This window comes from Hyperolius riggenbachi, chromosome 2 (genome assembly GCF_040937935.1).
Source record: "Hyperolius riggenbachi isolate aHypRig1 chromosome 2, aHypRig1.pri, whole genome shotgun sequence".
Classification (NCBI taxonomy): Eukaryota; Metazoa; Chordata; class Amphibia; order Anura; family Hyperoliidae; genus Hyperolius; species Hyperolius riggenbachi.
Window position 1 is genome coordinate 158,121,196 of NC_090647.1, and position 20,613 is coordinate 158,141,808.

The window sequence follows — 20,613 nt, forward strand, 5'->3', positions numbered from 1 at the left end:
TAATCCCTACTTTGTCACTCGTGCTCAGCAAAATTCTTGGCGCTACTGAATATTTCAAGATTAAAATTGAGAGAGTTCACAGAATCTCAATGCCAAAAGCAGCTCGGAAGGTGTAATAAGCGCTTTCCTCCAAAATATAGAAAATATTTACACAGGTACAAATCTACAGAGACAGTTCCAGGTTTACCTTTAGCAAAGAAAAAGGTAAAAATTCAACTTCGACAAAAGGAAATTCCCTGCAAATGGCGGTATCAATTTAGATGTTCACAGTGAGGAGTTACGTTATGTTCTCAAAAACACGTTATACTTGTAGTGTGAAGCATGCAGTACATAGAAGTATGCTTTGCTGCCAATGTTAATGCTGCATGTATCACGTTATGCTTTATGGACCCATCACACTGCACTTCTAATGTGCTGATGTGAACTTGCCAGTACAATATATAATTGCACTGTGTTGGCAATGGGATTATATTGTCTGACGCTATGCACCACAATGCCCCACTGTGAACATAGCCTAACGGTTAGGGATGTCAAACCGGTCCTTCGAGGGCCGAGATCCTCACACATTTTTAACACAGCTCAAATGAATTGATGGTCCGGAATCAGGAAAGGTGTGGTCCATCAGGTAGAACACATTCCTCTCTTTCTCAGTCCATCCCAAACACTGGCATGGATCTGGCCCTCCAGGCCTGTAGTTCGACACCTGTGGCTAACCCATTGTCAATGTAGAGGGGGAGGACTTCAAAGACCCCACCCCCAAGATATGCCTGTACAAGTGCAGGTAGCCAAATATGCTCCTTAGGGCTACCTAATACTGAGGGCCCATAACACCCCCTCCACACCCAAGTTTAGATAGCCACATGAGCCCCAAATTTTGTCCAACCAATTGTGCGGAGCAGATTTGACCCCATTATTATGTAGGGCCCCCTTAATGCCGGCCCCCAAGTTAGTAAGCTAAATGTACCACCAGTATTTGTTGACAGCCCCCCTTCCCAAGTTAGCCAGATGTGCCCCCAGTATTAGATAGGCCCCCCTTTCCAGTTTATATAGCCAGATGAGCCATTTAGTGTTAGGTAGCCCTTCTCCCCAGTTTATATAGCCAGATTAGCCCTTTACTGCCCGCCCCCCCCCCCCCCCCCCCCCCTCCCTCCCTTCCCTTCCCAACACTCAAGTTAGCTAGCAAGATGTATTTTTGAAGAATACCATTCCAGATGCGCTACAAGTCAATGTTCTCCCCAGAGCCTATTAGCCGGGCGGAGCCCCCACCTGGGTCTCTGTTCCCGCCCGGCTGATTTGATTAGCCTCGGAGTGTAAGAGACTCTTTCCTCTGCGTAGTTTTGAATCAGACAGGCAGCGCTGAGTGCAGAGACACATCTCCGCCCTCCTCCTCAGCTCCTTCCTATCAGCAGCGAGGAGGGGTGGGGGAAGCTCCTAGCACAAATGAGTCAGACCTGGGGAACTTTGCTGGAGCCGACCATAGAATAGAACGTACGACTCTATTGCTATTCCTTTTGGTGAGTCACCCGATCTCTCCCAGCAGTGGACAGAAGCTCTCCTCCTCAATTATCTGTGCAGCAGATACAAAGCCCCTTCCCAGCTCCTTCCTTTCACAGGAATGTCCTGAATACTCAGATAAGTGTGGCTCATTAACATATCAAGAAGCTGGTCATTCAGTGTGAAGGGAGAGCTAATGAGTGGTTTACAGGGCTGTAATATGAACCTGGTGCAGCATTCACTCTGCCCCCTGCACTTCATGCCAGACTGACATCTTTTGTGTCAGTGATTGTTTAATCACTGTGATATCCAGCTTTCAGTATGGGCAAATATCAATGGCAAAAAGTGAAATGGCATTTAATAACTCATTTAGCCTGTCTTATCTCAGCAGTTACAGTAATTTAGGTGGAAAAAAAAAGCCATACGTACATTGAGTTCAGCCAGAATACTTGTATGCTCTCATATCACTGTGCTTTTTGAACTAGCCTGGTTTTTGCAAAGTCTCTGGAGTTGTCACCACTCTGTTGCCGGCCTGTGTAATCAGCTTTAAAGAGAACCTGTAACAAAACAAAAGTTCCCCTAGGGGGTACTCACCTCGCTAGGGGGAAGCCTCAGGATCCCAATGAGGCTTCCCCCTCCGCTGTAGCTGCAGGCAATCCAGCGCTGGCTCCCCCGAAGTGTCTGGCAATCCTCCCTCGACAAGCGCCGATTTATTTACCTTTCCTGGCTCTAGCAGGGGCGCTGTTGCGGCTCTCAGCACGGAGATAGGCAAAAAAGCCGATCTCCGTCGGGTCTGCTCCACTGCGCAGGTGACTTGCGCCTGCGCAGTATACCGGCCCGACAGCGATCGCCTATTTCTGCCTATCTCTGAGCAGAGAGCGGATACTGCGCTGGAGCTGGGAAGGTAAATATTTTTATCCCCGCTGTACGGGGAGCTTTATCTCCGCCGCCGTGGGACCGAGGAGAACAGGGGAAGCCTCAATAGGATCCGGAGGCTTCCCCCACCTGAGGCGAGTACCCCCCCAGGGAAGGTTTTTCTCAATACAGGTTTTCTTTAAGTCAGCACTCCTCTGCTCCTAGTGTATGTCCAGCAGCAGTAGTCCCAATACATTGCATGCAGAGAGTGGTGAATGTCAGGTCATATATGTAATGATGGGTCTATGGCACTAAGGTCCCATTCACACTAAGATACTTTTCCAGGAATTTACAGAGCTTTGCTGAATGCCAGTGAACAGAGAAGCGCTATGACAATGTTTCTCTCAGGAAGCATTCACACTATAAATGTGATGTATGTAAATCACAAATGAACTGTATACAGCATTTTGGGATTGTTTGCAATGCGATTTTTGTTTCTTGATCAAGTTATCTCACTACCCCCCCCCCCCCCAACCAGCACCCAACATTATGCTGACTTCTACCCACCTAGCGTGATCCACTCCCACCCCACCCAGTGTGACCCTTTCTCTCCGTTCAGCGTTTCCTTACTTTTTCACCCAGCGGGACCTTACTTCCCCACCCGGCTACTTTTTCATGCCACCCAGCTGGAAAATATTTCTGGGGAGAACACTGCAAGTGCTAGGTCCTCTCAATTTTTTGACTAAGAGAAATTTTTTCTTGTACTCTTAGAGCTTGAGGGAAATGGTGATGTGTTTCCTGACCATTTATTTGTTGATGTAGTACTCATGCACACACGTTAACAAATGTTAAATATTTTCAATTGTTTTCTTGCTCACAGATCAAAGACCTACATCTCCTGCCCCTCACAGAGGAAGGAATGATGATGAGCGTGAAGAAAGAAGAGAAGAGCGCAGAGCGGATGATAGAAGGGATGAAAGGACTAGAGATCGGGAAAGGGACAGAGATCGTGAGAGAGAGCAGAGGGAAAGAGAGAGGGAAAAGGAGCGCGAGACTGAGCGGGAGAGGGCTCGGGAGCGTGAAAGAGAAAAAGAGAGAGAACGGGAAAGGGAACGAGAAGAGCGTGAGAGGGAACGAGAGCGTGAGAGGGAACGAGAGCGAGAAAGGGAGCGTGAACGGGAGCGTGAGAGAGAGCGGGAAAGAGAACGGGAAAGGGGCAGAGAACGAGAGCGTCCAAGAGAATGGGAGGACAAAGACAAAGCAAGAGATGATCGCAGGGAGAAAAGGGAGGACGTACGGGAAGAAAAAAGTCAAAAAGATGTACATGAGGACAAGAAGTCTAAGTAAGTGTTTCAATAACAATTTCCCTGACAATACGTTATTCAGTATTAATATTCAGATATGGACATATTTAAATAATCTTACTTGTATAAATAGAAAAGTGTGAAATTGTTGCTTATTTAAGTCGCTCATGCTTTATATTCCGTTAGAGGACCTGTTAGCCATACTATCTAAGAAAACACCCACACCTTACATAGCATATGTATTGCACTGTCCACGTTTTGATTTTAGTGATTTTTCTACAGTAAAAAAAAGAGAAAATTATTCTTAACATTTCTGTGGCTATTTTGAAGCCAATCCTGATGTCATTTTCTCCATTGCTCTCCTCTGCCTGATTGTGTATGCATAGACCGCTCTTCACTATAGAAAGTGCATTGTCTCAGCACGAGAAATATTGGCCAATCGGAGTGGAACAGAGGTGTGGGAGGGGAAAACAAGAGGGAAAGAGGCTTCAGCCAATCAGGCTGCATTAGTTAAGTCTGAGGGGAAGTAAAGAAGCAAAAAATGACAACACAGCATGCCCTGCATCTTCCTTTTTGTGTACCAAATTTTGTGTGTACCAAATGAGTCAGGTAAACTGCAAACTCCTTAGCACCTTAGTTAGCACATGCAAAGCATGTTAGCACATGCAAAGTGGCTTTTCACTGGCGTGCTAACACTTTGCACGCTTTAGTGAATCAAGCCCCTATTGGTTAAGATTTGTGATAAGCCCTACTCCCAGATATCTAAACTTCTAAGTCGGCAATATGAAGGCCAAAAATATTAGACGTATTGTGTATATAGGCAGCTGGTTGCTATTGCAGAGTGTAGGAGGGGATGAAAACACAAACAATTTCTTGTCTCTTTTCTGCACTACCCTATTTAATAAGTGACCCAAAAATGGACAGACTGACATTGCTATGCAATTTCTTGTTTGTCAGCTTATCAGTTTTTGATGTGCATAGTACTGTACATAGCCAGGTCCTAGTTATTGTTGCATACTTAATTTGCTCATCATGTAATTTCTGAAAGTAACAAACCATTAAGCCTTAGAATGCCATGGCTATCCCGCCTACAACCATTTCTGATTGTTACTTCAATCAAAAAAATAAAAAATTTTCTTAGTCAAATTGATTTAGTGGTGTAGTGTATTACTACCTGAAAGAACCTGTGTCAAAATGCGCCAGATTGCTCATTAAGATATGAGTGAGGGCAAGGACCTGCTTATCTGTTTTCTCATTTGTGGTCTGCATATTTCCAATCTCTCTGTTATGATTCTGTGGCTGTGTGCCTTGCATTTGTGTTTGCTATATATCTAGTGTAAATTAATAGTGAATATAGTTTGGGGGGGGAGGGCTAGAACCTTCTTTACCATAATCTTCAACAAGCCGCTGCATCATTAGTCTGCCACACAGTACGTGGGGGGAGGGTTTTGCTGTCATAACCATGGGAGAATAAAAGTACGGTATTTACGGCAAATTTTCTGCACTCATGATTAGTGATGGGATATGTTGTCAGGCGTTTATATGATACGTTTATATAAACTATAACCGTATGTATAAAATTAAAAACTAAGGCCTCCTACAAAAAAAAATAATGGGAGGAGTCCTATTCTATTAAAACACCCAACCTTAAGTTCTTATAGCGAGCTACTGGTAAAAAGAGTGAAAAGTCAGGACAACGCTTTACTTTTAAAATACCGTATATGCTCGCATATAAGCCGACCCGCGTATAAGCCGAGATACTCACTTTTTCCCTCAGATACCAGGAAAAAACGATTGACTCGCGTATAAGCCCCCTCCCCAATATAGTCCTCTCCACAGTAGCCAGATGTTCCCCCAGTACAAGTCAGCCTCAATCCCCATAGCCAGATGTGTCCCAGGATCATACAGCTGTGTCTCAAGAAGCCACTAGATGGTGTCATAGGTATGGGGCACAGTGATTGCCACACAGAAAGAATCCCCGATCATTGCACCGCTCACACGTTGCTTGCCAGCTCTACGCCACAGGCCAGGAGACACAGGTAGTCTTGAGCAGCAAGGCTTGATTGTAATGCACAATCTAACAAGGGAAAAATATGACAGCAGATCTAGCTGGTCTAAAAACCTCAATATATAAAATAAGTTTAAAGTTTACTGATCTGTAAACACTTATTTTATGAAAAGAATCTGATTTTAAATCATATGAAATTATGCAATTATGACCTGATCTGTAAATGAAACCTTTATATGTCAACCAATATTTTATCTCTCTGAAAAGTTATAAACTTGGAGGAAAAACATACGTTAATAAAAAATGTAGAGACAAATGAACCCAAATTAAACACGGATATTCCTAGTTGCAATTCCAGGAAGGTCACATGTTCAGGGTATTCTATACTAGGTATAGAATCATTAAAAATCCAAGCCCCTAACTTAGTTGGCTTTGGTATAATTAAAAATGTATAGTTACCAATAAAATAGAGTAAGGAATCTTGCCAGGCCTGCACTGTTAACCCGATCTGGGAGTGGCCTCAAGGCTAGTAGGGCCTGAGAGTCTTTTCCGTCTGTCTGTCTGAAAGTATGTTCCTTCTTTCATGAGGTTGAGTGTGTGTGTCTTTAGAGGAGAGTGTTTCTTTTAGAGAGTGTCTTTTTGAAATGAGTGTGTCAAGTGTTCAATGCACTCATTTATATATTATATTCAAAAAATAAAAGAATAACCTATTGACCTGTTAATACCATGTTCAACACTGTGTTGACACTTAATTAACCTCCCTGGCGGTACGCAGATGCGGTGGCTGCGTCCGCGGGAGGGATTTTTTTCATTTAAAGTATTTTTTTAATGTTCACACTAGGCTAGCTAACTGTGGCCCCCAAGTCCCCCGGCACCGGTCTGACCCTCCCCCCCCCCCCCAATCGCCGCCGGCAACACTCACCTGTCCGCGATCCCACGAGAGCCGCAGCTTCCCAATTGGCTTCACTCATCGCTATGGCGAGGATCGGACATGACGTCATGCGCAGTTCCGATCCTCCCCATAGCGAAGCCGTGTGTTGATTGGGAAGCTGCGCCATCGCGGGATCCCTGGGGGGGTTATGTATACCGGAGGTGATCAGCGACGATCAGAGGGGACCGAAGCGACTTGGGGAACATGGTTAGCTAGCCAAGTGCTAGCTCAACCAGAGAAAACCATTTTTATTTTTTTAAAAAATCCTCCCGGGGCCATGCGTTCCCCTGCGCCGGCTAGCCCGACACTGTGTCGGGCTTACCGCCAGGGAGGTTAAAGGTTCCTTTCTTTTAATTCCTTAACACACAAAACTAATCAAGACTAGCTCTTTGGGCCAATTCAGCTGGTCAACAGTAAGTTATGGCTCTGCTTGAGAACAACCATTTATGACCTAAAATGTTATTCTAGTAAATATGGTTCTTAAGTGTCTCGTCACAGAGTTACACATTAAAGTTAAAACACATTGTAGCTCTGACCGTCTCTGGGGAAAACGGTTGGAATTGAGCATAAGCTGATATATGATATTTAAGCATATATTCCTATATACTATCCACTTAACTATATAAAATACAAACATAATGTTTCTTCTTAATTTCTATTCTATATTCTATATCAGCTCACCTTCTTATTTCAAGCTGTCACTATACAGCCTGCTGCCCTTTGGACTGTAAACATGGACACTTGGCTTCAATATTTTCCAAGACAAAGTAAACTTTTAAGATTTACCTAAAGATTAAAGCGGAATATAACCCTGCATTTCAACTTTGCTCTAAAACATTATTTACAGCATATTATATGCAACCAGCATTTTTTTTTTACTAGACCAGCATTGGAAGGGTTACACAGGGCTTTCAAGAGGATCTGTAACCTCAAAAAATCCCCTGGGGGTACTCACCTCGGGTGGGGGAAGCCTCCGGATCCTAATGAGGCTTCCCACGCTGTCCTCTGTCCCACGGGGGTCTCGCTGCAGCCCTCCTTACAGCCGTGACGTAATATTTACCTTCCTGGCTCCTGCGCAGGCGCTCTGACGGCTGCCGGCTCCGAACTACACGGAAATACCCGATCGCTGTCGGATCTGCTCTACTGCGCAGGCGCAAGTTTCCGGCGCCTGCGCAGTAGAGCGGACCCGACTGAGATCGGGTATTTCCGTGTAGTTCGGAGAGGAAAGCAGCCACAGCGCCCCCGCTGGAGCCAGCAAAGGTAAATATTGAAATTACAGTCGGGCCTGTCGCCGGCTGTTCAGAGGGCTGCAGCGAGACCCCCGCGGGACAGAGGACGGCGTGGGAAGCCTCATTAGGATCCGGAGGCTTCCCCCACCCGAGGTGAGTACCCCCCAGGGGATCTTTTTTATGTTACAGAGTCTCTTTAAAGTTCCTGGAGATTTCTGCAGACTCATCCGAAGCTGAAATAGATACATTTTGTTTACATAAATGTATCTAAGTGTTGAATGTGACTCATCTCTCTGACTGAGCTGGAGGACAGCCAAAGGGTGTAACATTCAACACTTAGATACATTTATGTAAACAAAATGTATCTATTTCAGCTTCGGATGCGTCTGCAGAAATCTCCAGGAACTTGAAAGCTCTGTGTAACCCTTCCAATGCTGGTCTAGTAAAAAAAAAAAAATGCTGGTTGCATATAATATACTGTAAATAATGTTTTAGAGCAAAGTTGAAATGCAGGGTTATATTCCGCTTTAAGAATAGTCACGTATATCTTGATCAGCATTTTGTCAGCAGTCTAAATTTAGAGGCAAAGAAACTCTGCTTTTCTTTTTGAGTCAGAATTCCATTTGATATAAAACAGTATAAAGAAATCTATTTCTTACAATCCATATTATAAATCAAGCATGCATGCATATATAATATAAATCAGGATACACTTTCTAATATCTATAATAGACCATGCAATCCTATAAGGTTATATTTTTAAAGGACATTATGTTTTTATTCACTTAATAAATCTCTATTAAATTCTGATATCTGAAAACCTGACAACGTAGTTTGTTGGAGAGAGGAAATGAGAAGTTAATTTTTCTTTTCATGAGTTGAGCCTTAATTCTTATCTGGCCATTTAACCCAGTTTTAGATTAACTGTTTTTATTTTGGATTATCTGCCTCTTTTTCCAGTATTGTCTTTAACCTCTTCACTCTTTTACAGAAAGCGACATAGAACTGAAAGCAGTCCAAGCCCACGTCCGTCTCCAAAGCGTCGCAGAGAACACTCTCCCGAGAGTGACACCTACAACAGTGGGGATGAAAAAAGTAAGAATTTGTAGATGCTAATGGAAACTTTTTAGTGTTTTTGTTGAAGTTGGTTTAAAGTGTAACTCTGGTGAGAGAAAAGGTTCCATTCAGCTTTTAGTGCACGTGTCGAACTCCAGGCTTGGAGGGCCAGATCCATGCCAGTGTTTAGGATGGACTGAGAAAGAAAGGAATGTGTTCTACCTGATGGACCACACCTTTCCTGATTCAGACCCATCAATTTACTTGAGCTGTACCAAAAATGTGTGAGGATCTCGGACCTCGTTGGACTGGTTTAACATACCTGTTTTACTGTGACGGGGAAATCCAATAGTCTTGTATGAAACGTACGGTTATTTTTTTTCATTAGATCATTCAGTCATTCTGTGAACTGCTGTTTTGTGTAGTGGTTTCTGACCTTCACTACTCTAATGGCATGTGAATGAGCTAGTTGTGTGTGTGTGTGTGTGTGTGTGTGTGTGTGTGTGTGTGTGTGTGTATATACATAAATAAGTAAACAGGTGGTCCTCTACTGACAAACAAGTTGCATTCTGGGAGGTTGTTTAAAGTTTTAGTCCTGGTTTAGGTGTGAAACATGAAGGCTGACATATTGATTTCCTTTTAAATAACGCACATTGCCTGGCTGACCTGCTGATCCTCTTCCTTCTAATACTTTTAGCCATAAACCCTGAACAAGCATGCAGATCAGATGTTTCAGACAAGATTAAGGGCTTGTGCACACTGCTGCGCTTATGCTGCATCTCATGCTATTTTAAAATTGCAAAGCCTCCATGAAAATAGAAAAATCGCATTGCACCAGTGTGTACAGGTCTACACGATTTCATGAGTTTTCAAAAGGCCTTGCGAGTAAAAAAACATGGACATTTAAAAGCGCAGTATTGCGTACAGGCCCTAACTGCATGCTTGGTCCAGATGTGCGATTCAGACAATACTGACCATAAAGAATAGCAGGACTGCCAGTCAACTGATATTGTTAAAAGTAAGTAAATATGGCATCCTCCCTATTCCTCTCACCTTGGTTTCACTTTAAGGGCTGGTTCACACTGCATATAGCCAAACGCCATCGCAAGCACTGAGCGGTTTAGTAGCAATCTTTTACTTTGCGATTCTGTAGGCGTTTATGATTTTGCAGTATTCCAATACTTTTAACAGAAGAGAAATCACTGAAAAAAGGCTACAGGCTGCATTTTTTCTCAAGGGAGTATTCCCAGGGGATTACATTAGCAAAGTGCTTTTTTGAATCGCAGATTCCAAAAGCACTTGTAGTGTGAACCAGTCCTAATCACCACAGTCACAAATCTTCAGTGCGTGTTTTTTACAAACAAGAGGTTTGTAAATCACAGACAGAAAAAGGAGTGGAGATTTTTGAATCACAGATTCCAAAAGCACTTGTAGTGTGAACCAGTCCTAATCACCACAGTCACAAATCTTCAGTGCGTGTTTTACATTTACAAACAAGAGGTTTGTAAATCACAGACAGAAAAAGGAGTGGAGATTTTGAGAGGACGGCTGTGATTACTAGGTGTGGGAAAGCAATAACAGGATCCAGTCAGATGGGCTCTGCCCTCGAGGCTTCTCTTTCCTGAGTGCAACAGGGAGGCTGTCTGATGGGGAGTTCAGCTCAATAGAATAGACAGTGTAGAGTATGGCTCTCATACTACATGGAATAGGGTAAAATTAGTCTGTGATCTTTCATTTTCCAAAGATCTTTATCTGATATGTGTACCCACCTTAAGGCTACTTTCCCACCAGGACGTCGCGTTTTAGGGCACGTTATGGTCGCATAATGTGCCCCTAATGTGGATGTGGACGTCAGACTGAGCCGCGTTGTGCAGCTCACTCTGGCGTCCGTGATGCGTACTCTTGTTGGACGCATGCGGCATCGCATGGTCCCGCCAGCCAATCGCCGTACAGAGCGGCCGCTCCAGGAAGTAAACCCTGCACGTCACACCGTGTAGTGAATATTAATTAGCCATGTGGCTGGCTGAGGAGGAGGAGGGGAGACCTCCTCCTCCAACACTACTGAGCATGTGCAAACAGTCTAACGTGGCTTAGCCGCTTATGACGTACAGCAGGGAGCACTTTAACTTGTCGTGTTGCGTTACAATGTAACGCAACGTGGGCACTGTGAACAGCCCATTGACTTTTCATTACTTTGCGGTGGCCTGCGTTACAGACTGCACTAACGTGCACCTGTAACGTCTAACTGTAAAAGCAGCCTTAGGCTGTAGTAGTGGCCACATCACACACCTGAAACAAGCATGCAGCTAATCCGGTCTGACTTCAGTCAGAGCACCTGATCTGCATGCTTGTTGAGGGGCTGTGGCTAAAAGTATTAAGCCTCATCTACACGGTACAATTTTACATCAGATAGACAGATCTATTAGATAGATCTAATAAGAAATTGCATCGTGTGTAGGCAACCAAATTGTTTTAGATCAATTTTGCGATGGATTTTGCTTTCAGTACCCAAAATCTATTGTAAAATATAACGCAATCCGATTGTACTAGTTGGAAATTATCGAATAGATCCGTCTAATAGATCCGATCTGAAGGAAAACTGTACCATGTAGATGAGGCTTGAGTGACACAGGTTCAGCAGGAGAGTCAGGCAACTGGTATTACTTTAAAAGGAAAAATCCATAAAACCTTCTCCGTTTAGGTTCCCTTTAAGTACTCCATGTTGAATAAAGACAGCCTTAAATACTGTTCATGGAATTAGTGTAGCAAAGCCAGAGCCATTATGCAAAGCAGTGTGTGCAATTGGCAGCCACTATAATCTATAGAGAGGTCATTTGCAGCTGTGCCTTCAGGCTTTTTATTCAGTGCTTTTTAATGAGCAGTTTTTGGAGAATGGAGAAAAGCAGTGGCCTAATACGACAGTTCTAACTTCCTGAGATGTATTAGTCAAACCTGCTCTTGCAGGATTTTCCTTTGGGAACTTTAAATTGAAATTTCACTCATGCTGTATATCAGTGCAGCCCAAATGTTTTTTGTTTTTTTTATTCAGATTAATGTTATTTCTGTTCTACTTCAGTTCGCAGCTAGCTATCAGTTTACAAAAACAACTTAGGACTCTTTCACGCCAAAAAACGCAAAACGTAAACACTTTGCGTTTCGAGATTTCCACTATGTTGGACTCAATCCAAATGTACGAAAATAGCAGCAGAACTAAGATTTCCTTTTAAAAAATTGCAAATGTATTCAGTATGAATGCACGCCCATGATTCCAATTGCAACTTTACTGTGCTTTTGTTTGGAGAATGGCTAGCCTTTTCAAAAACATAACGCAGCTGGTGTGAAAGGGCCCTCATAAGCACACACTGCACTATTTTTCATGCCTGGTAGCTGTACTGTTTCAATACAGGTACCCCTGGTATTAGTGTCCCTTCAGGAGTAACAAGCTTGAGCTCGGGGCTCCCCTCCTTTGCTCAGAATATGTAGCAATATGTGGTATGAATTCCAGTAATGTGCAGAGCTGAACAGGAGTTGCTTATTTGTCAACAAACTGTGAATTTCACATTAACAAGAAAGAACGCAATTGCAACGCTTGTATGGTCATGTTAGTGCCTTGTCATTGGCTGAGCTTCATTGTGATAAGTGTAAGTTACAGGTCTTATTTTAAGGCCAGTTAGTAGGGATGGTCAACGACATGCAAATGATTCCAAGAATTATGCAAATGTATGCAAATTATGCGGCTTGAAAATGGACCACTCAAATTCCACCTTGGTTGGATTTGATTGGTCAATTTTTAAACTGCATACATTTGTGTACACAATTTGTATAAAGCTGCATTAATGCCAAATTACTTTGCATCTCATTGACCAATGCTGGTAGGGAACCATGGCTTCAGTTAGATCCGCCCCTGCTATGTGGATCACGTCACTATAGTCCGACCTAAGCAGGTGTGATTGTGCGGGACGGAGCTTACAGTACTTTACCAAGATCACCACCTGTGAATCAGTTCTATAGGGGTTTTAGATTTTTATTTTATACAGAGGGTAATATGTGTCATTCAAAATATGTATTGTCTTTGTCTAATTTTTTTAAAAATACTAATTTTCACTTAAACATTTTGCAACCGAGGACACCTTTCTATGTTAGTACAAAAAAAAGCAGCTTTTGTTCCTCTGGGACTTTACAGCTCTTTACAGTTTGCTAAGAATTGTTTTGCCGAGAAAACTTCTTACACAGTTACATGTGGATTTATTATACGGCTGATTTCAGCACAGAATGCCAAATCTGCCCTAGCGGAGCTTGAGTTACCCAATTTGGCTTTTTGCAGTGCTTGAGCTATCCAGTTTTCAAATCCGTGACTGATCAGATAGGAAATTATGTACAAGCAGAAGGGAATTGGGGGGGGGGGTTGACTTCAGTAAGGTTGCTGGTATGTTTGATTGCATGTTACGTAATTTCTCCATTATATTTTTACAGATGAGAAGCACAGGCTGCTGAGTCAGGTTGTTCGTCCCCAAGAGCCTCGTGCTGTCAGCCCAACGCATGTACCAGAGGAAAGGCAGCCTCGGTGGAAAGAAGATGAGCGCAAGTCTGATAGAAAAGAGGCCACAAGGCGCTTTGAAGAACCTGAAGTTAAAGAACGGGCATCTACATCAGAAAAACAGAGAGAACACTTAGTAGACACTGAGAACTTGAAAACAAAAGAAGTGGAAGCAGTGCCACCTAAACCAGAAGAAAGAGAGCTTACAGAGAAGCTGCATGATGACAAAACAAAGAAGAAAATGCTCAAGAAAACTTTAAAGAAGAAGAAAGAGGAGGATATTATAGTGGAGAAAAGTGCTACTGAATCGCCCCCAGAAGAAGCAAAGGTCTTTTCACCCAAAAAGGCACAAAAAAAGAAAAGCATAGAGAAAAAGCGAAAAAAGGGTGATTCTGAGGTCTCTGACGAGGAAGCTGTACCACACAGTAAGAAAAAGAAAGGCCCAAGGACACCACCAGTTATAGTGGCTCCAGCTGTAGTAGTACCTGTGGTTGTAAAAGAGGAGGTTCCGGAGGTTGTACCAGAAAAGATGGTAATTGAACCAGTACCAGCAGCATTCAGTGATTGGTCAGATGAAGATGTCCCGGAAAGAGCAGAGACTTTCATTCCTGATAGAAGCACAGTAGAAGAACCCATTAAAAAGCCAACCAAGCTCAAAGCAGAAAGAGAGGATCCCAGACCTGCAGCTGTGGAGGAGCCACCTGTTCGCAAGCTTCCTGAACAGAAACGTAGCAGTAGTATATCTAGTAACCAGAGTCGAACTTCCAGCCGTATGCGATCTCCATCTATTGATTCCGTGCATCGTGGTGGAGAGGATCAGGCTGCTAAAAGGAGACTGTTGCATGGCAGCTCTAAAGATCGAGAACGAAACCGAAGTACTGAGCCCTCTGGTGAACGCAAATCTAGAATTGATCAGCTGAAAAGGGGAGAACCTAGTCGCAGTAATTCATCAGGTATGTTCCATGCCTTTCCATAAGCAAAGTGTTTTCCAGTTATTCACTGAGGGACACAGCCTTACAGCTCATCCACACTTGCAACAGTGGTTGTCCAAAACCATAATTCTTTATAGTTTTTGATGGCCTTTCCCTGTACACCTTAGTCGTCTGTCTGCTGATCAGGAGAGGATGAGCGGGAATAAACTGCAATGGTGCATAACCATAGTAATTAGGCATATCTGATCTCTAACAAGCAGTCAGTGGCCCTTGGAACACCTGTATATATTTGGAAAAGGCGCCCGAGTGTATCTTGATCATTTTGGAGTATCTAACTTGCAAATGGTAGAGGTTTTCTCACATGGGTTATCTGCTGCCCTGCTTGCAGAAGGTTTTATGTACTCCTGCAGAATACTTAATAGCCTTAAAATACCTTAATACATACTTTACTTCAACCACATTTATTCAACCTGTGTGGTTTGTTGGGGGTCTTATAGCATATTTAGCACCTTTGGCAGAATGACCCCAAGTAATCACTATTTATATAATTATCTACATCTCTCTCACATTGACTAGGATGATTTGTTTTACATTGCTCTATGCAGAATTTTTGCAGCTGTGCAAATTTTGAGGGCCTCCTTGTACGCACAGCCATGTAGAATCGCCCACAGCATCTCAATGGGATTTAGATGTAGACTTCGACTTGGCCATTCCTTTGTTGGATTCACTAGAATATTTAGACTCATTGTCATGTTGTATGGTCCACTTACTTTTGACCTTAAAGGGAACCTAAACTGAGAAGGATATGGAGGATATGGATGTTTCCATTTAAAATACCAGTTGCCTGACTCTCCTGTTGATCCTGTGTTTCTAGATTTTTAGCCACAGACCCTGAACAAGCATGCAGAGCAGGTGCTCTGACTGAAGTCAGGCTGGATTGCTGCATGCTTGTTTCAGCTGTGTGATGCAAACACTACTGAGGCCACATAGGTCAGCAGGACTGCCAGGCAACTGGTATTGTTTAAAAAGAAACATCCATATCCCTCTGTTTAGCTGTGCTGCTGTGAAGTCCGCAATCCAGCTGGGTTGCAGGTCACTGGGCATGCACTTTTATGAGCCGCGCACCACCTCCTGGTGCGGGTGCATCTTTTTTGTAATTTCAGTTATTTGAGGCTATTCATTTTTTTCTACATTAAATTTACAAGTTTTTAACCACCTATGGACTGCATGTAGTTAAATCTATTTCATATTTTTGAATATATAACATAGATTCCACTACGCTATCTTCACACTTTTTCGCTGCAATCATGCCTTGCCATGTTCCTTGCACAGATGAGGAGCCGAATTCCTTGGTTCTTGACCCAGTGAGCTATATGAACCAATCACTGGTACAAAGGGAGTTAAGCAATGGTCTATAAAATACAAATGGTCCATTTTTGTTTTTTTAGTATCATCCTTATCCATGTGCATAATGACAAATTAAGATTAAATATCAGTAAAAAGTCAAGCTGGGGGGAACTCTTCCACAAGGCTGGATATAAATAACTTTTAATAATGTAAAATGTTACAGATGGCTTTATTTGGGGTGGAGAATAAATTATTTTAAAGGCACTTAATGATTTCCTAGAAGGAAAAAAACGGCGCAGAAGCCCTTGCAGAAAAAATGACATGCCATAAGCGCCCATAAGTCACATTTAGCGGCATAAGATGGAAATTTAGGTGCATGGCGGCAGGCACCTCAGGGTGCCCAATTCTAACTTTTTTTTTTTTTTGCCACAAACAGCGGCTTCTGCAAAGCTGCAATATGCGGCTATGAAGGTAAATTTGTGCATCTGGAGGTGCCCGATTACCAGCAAGAGGAGCCACTTGTTGCGGACAGGCTTGTGGAAAAAAAAGCTTGCGGAGAACTACATTGCGGCATTGCATAGCGAGTGCAGAGCAATGCTGCAATGTAGTTACCAGCAAGCCATTCTTGGGTTCAGGGTTAGGCACTACTGGGGAAGGAAGGGGGGGTGGAGTCTTAAAGTGGACCTGAACTCTTGCACAGGACTGAAGAAATACATAGAGAAATGCACCCTGTATGCATTTAGAGAGTTTAGCCTGTCTAATTCCCTCTCATTTGTGTCTAATCACAAGTTGTAATCTGTTTTTCCCCACAATCCTTCAGGGCAAAGGTGAGACGTAGCTCCTCCCAGGAACAGGAACAGACAGCACTTCCCCTATAAAAAAGTCACATGGTTAGTCCACCCTCAGTGCTGTTTGTTCCTGCGTCCAGGCAGGTCGGCATCTCCCCTCTGGGTGAAGCCTGTGTGCTGGGCTGCAGGTGGATCTCTCTGGGTGGCTGAGACTGTGGTACTGAGGCAGTCTGGCCATGCGCCTCAAGCTGGAGCTTTCCTGGGGTTTGCCTACCTTTCTCTCCCGCTTCCAGGGAAAGCAAGAGTGGAAGGCGTGGGTTCCCCTTGGCAGCCTTTCGGCGGAGTGAGCAGGACGGAGGTAAGCCGGCGGCCATGTGCAGCGTGGAGCGCATTGCGGCCATTAGGACCTTTGGCCGCGTCCGGATGCGTGCTTTCCGGCGGGTATGCCGAAGGTAACAATTTGTAGTGCCGGCTCTTTACTCTCTCTGCAGCTTCCGGGCCGCCACTCATCCATTCGCGGCAGGCCAGGTATGTTTCAAGGGGAAGCTGCGCGGGCCTGTAGCACTGTTGCTCAGAGAGAGTTTGTCCTGCGCTGGATGTGTCAGCTGGAAGCATGTCAGACGCTGAGAGGATTGAGAGCAACCAGGCCGCCCAAACGGTGAGATAATGGTTTCTCTTTCTGGGCTGATTGTGCTATAGCTGTGAGCAGAGTTACATGCCTTGTTGTGTTGTTCTTTATGCCAATACTAAGGCTTCTGCTAAATCTGCGGCTGCTGCGGCTGCAGATAAGCATAGGCATCCTCCTAATGATAAAACATTCCCTTGGTGCAATTTTATGTTGCCCTATGTGTCACATGACTGCCTATGGCAGAGATGGCACATAAGGCCATTTGAAAGCACAGGAGGTTAACAATATGTCTGCTTCCATGAATCAGGAAGTAGAAACCGTGCAGATTCATTTTAGGATTTGTATCAGGTGTAACAAAGTAATGTTTTTTGTTTAAAGGTTATTATGCTGTTGCGTAGCTTTTAGAGCAGAGAAGAAGTTCTGAGTTCAGGTCTGCTTTAAAGTTAGGCACCACCAGGAGGGGGTCTTAGGGTCAGGCACCACCATAGAAGGGCTCTGTGTGAGAGTAGGGTTAGGTCTGAGCCATAGTAAAATATCGGTAAATATTACCGATATTTCACTATCAAAATTCACTAGTACAGTATCGCTAACCTTAGTGATATTTTACTAGCGGCAATCCCCACGCCCTTTTTTTTCCCAGGCGCTTTTATTTTATGTATGCAGGATTTAGCCTATTTTTCTATGTGGACTGACTGTGTGCAGCCTGCCTGTTAAAATGTCAGTGTGTACTTGAAAAAACATGCTCTGTAATTTGTGCTGTTCAAAGCTTAAATTCTTACAGCGTTAATAGACTGTATTTTCCCTTTAAAAGATGCAGTGGTATGCATCACACTGGATGTTTTTTTTTTAGAAATGCTAATGATCATTTTTCTGATATGACTGATTTAACAGTAAATTTGTCCATTCCACATACAGGACATATGATCGGGTTGCAGCCACAAATCTCAACATGGCATTCAGGTGTGTAGTACCTCACTAGGCCACCAGGGAGAGTATTTCACATGGATAATAAAATCCATTCAGGCTTTGTAGAGAAAACAAGTATCTACTGTGTTTACTATACCTTTATCTGTATTTGTGTCTTAACTATTTTAAATTTTTTTTAGAGGAAACAAATTTTTGGATCCAGCAAGTTTTTTTTTTTTTTTTAAATTAAGGGTCATAAATAACAGTAGTGTTTTTCCTGTAATAATTAGCTGCATCGGTTTTTGCATCTTTTTTTTTCAAAAGCATTAATAACATTCTGTTAATCTACCCAGCCATAGAAAATAAAAAATAGAGACTGTAGCTTTTGGAAGCTAGTGCAGACTGCACAGCTTTGGTTACGTTACTGAAGGTGATAGCTGCACAAATCAGTCCATCAGAAAAAGAGGGATGCAGGGGAGCTTTTGTGGAAGTTGGTGGCATTGGATGCTCTAATTTAGGACTGTCCACATTTCTTGGTTAAGCCTGTTAAACTAAAAGTGTTATTGTTCAACTCCAGCCAAAACTCCTTTCTTTGCTTTGGATATAACTAGAAATGCCCGCTGTTGCGTTATAGAGTTAGGACTCTTTACTTACAGATAGAAAGAAAACCTAGTAGAAGGTTAGATTTTTTTTTCCACTTTACCGAAAGGATACCAGAGCTGAACTCAGTTGGAAAAACCAGCTCCTTTGCCCCACTACTCTGCTACATAAATTGGGGGGGGGGGGGGGTTAGGGGGTTCAGCCTCTTCCAGGTCAGCAGGGTCGGGCATTAGTGCGCTGGCCTGGCTGCCTGCGTTCTACATCGTCCTATGTTGTGCGCAGAGCGCTCCTGGCTGCAGGCACGTGAGTTAGGGCACGCGCAGACAGGTAAGTGCTAAAGCCCAACCAAGCCAACCCAGAAGAGGCTGCCAGGGGGGTGGGGGAAGGCATTTAGGTAGCAAAGGAGGGGGATGGAAGGGAGCGGGGGGCATGAGGACAGCTTCCCATACATGCCTGCTCCCCCTGTTTTTCCAATTGAGTTCAGCTCTGGTATCCTTTAAGACTCAAGACACAAGGCATTTTATTACTGTCTATCTGCTGAGAAATTTCCTCTCGCCTCTGCTCAGTGATATCTGCATGACAAGATGGGAAGTTAATTGCCTCAGTAAGGGAAAACAAAACATGGAAAATATGATTGTTTCCAAACCTCTTTCACTGTATTCAAAAAGAGGAACAAAAAAGTTTTTTTGACTAGAAGTCTAAGGCCCGTACACACGCCTGTGACTTAAGTCACCTGAGGTGGCTGATTATTGGGCGTGTGTACGGCAGCCCCCAACCGGAGATCGATCCGCCTAGTGGATCTACTGACACTCCAGCAATGCCGATCCCATTGTTCGCAGGGCTCCCCCGTCCACCACGTGACGTCACACGCACCACTAGTCATGCTCCCCCTGCATAGCAACACAGGACGTCATCCACTACAAAGCGGATAAGCGTGTGTGCAGCTGGGTCCAAATATGTCGCCCAAGGGGATCAGGTCCTAATCCCCGACGAGCAGGGGCTAGTCTACAATGCTTTCAGTCCAATGACACTGTCACATTATTTTGTCCTCAGTTTCAAATTCATTTCCATAAAGCTTGGTGTCTATTATATTTCAACTTGCCCAAAATTTCTTCTATTTTGTCCAGAATTTCTCCAGCTGGTAGACTTTCTCCCGATGTGCCCAAAAGATAGATCCCTCTCTGATCTACATCTGATCAGAGAGAGATCTATCATTGACACTCACTGCACATTGATTTTTAATAGCTTTCAGCATGAAAGTTTTGACACCTTAAATAGTTATTCTGGCTGTCAAAGCTTTATGTAGCTTCGGGGCCAGTTCATACATAAGGCTTAAAAAAAAGTCTGCAAGTACTTCAGAGCAATAGGAATCCTTTAAAAAGGCTTCAAAATGTTTGCAAATCTATGCAAAGAATTTGGAAAGCTGACCTGTTGAACAGGCCCAAAAATTTTTATTCATGCCTCGTTACTTTTCACTACACTAAACACTTAAAAAATGGTTTCCAATGAAATTATATTTAATTCCTTATGTATGAACAGGCTTGGGTACCAATGTTAAAATCAAATATAATGTGAATGTAAACAGATAACAAAAACCTATGTACACTGATCTAAATAATTCAAACACTATCACCACGGAGAGAAGTTGATTACTCTCATGCTGGATATGGCCTGACATTCCAAATTCTATACAGTGAAAATTTAAAGGATGCTGGTTGCATAATGCAAATCTAAATCAACATAGTTTACTAAGTTTTATTATAAACTTTAAAGGGAAGGTTCAGGGACGATAAAAAAAAAAAAAAAATCCACATCCACTTACCTGGGGCTTCCTCCAGCCCGTGGCAGGCAGGAGGTCCCCTCAGCGCCGCTCAGCAGGCTCCCAGTGGTCTCCGGTGGCGCGCCTGTCCTGACCAGGCCGGCGGCCAGGCCGGGCTGGGCTTCTTCTGCGCTCCAGTCTGCGTCTCACTGGTGCGCGCTGACGTCATCGGAAGGCCT

At 43.5% G+C, this 20,613-nt stretch overlaps 1 protein-coding gene across 3 annotated transcripts in view; it reads left to right on the forward strand.

The window, feature by feature from the left end:
- Positions 1 to 20,613, forward strand: part of ZC3H13 (zinc finger CCCH-type containing 13) — an 85,681-nt gene that overhangs the window by 45,923 nt on the left and 19,145 nt on the right. For 2 of the 3 annotated variants that reach the window (XM_068267749.1, XM_068267750.1), the window contains exons 13-16: positions 3,230 to 3,692; positions 8,813 to 8,916; positions 13,351 to 14,367; positions 18,025 to 18,069. In XM_068267749.1, the coding sequence (XP_068123850.1) occupies positions 3,230 to 3,692; positions 8,813 to 8,916; positions 13,351 to 14,367; positions 18,025 to 18,069 (1,629 nt within the window). The remainder of the gene's footprint in view (positions 1 to 3,229; positions 3,693 to 8,812; positions 8,917 to 13,350; positions 14,368 to 18,024; positions 18,070 to 20,613) is intronic. The other variant, XM_068267751.1, reaches the window with a different exon arrangement.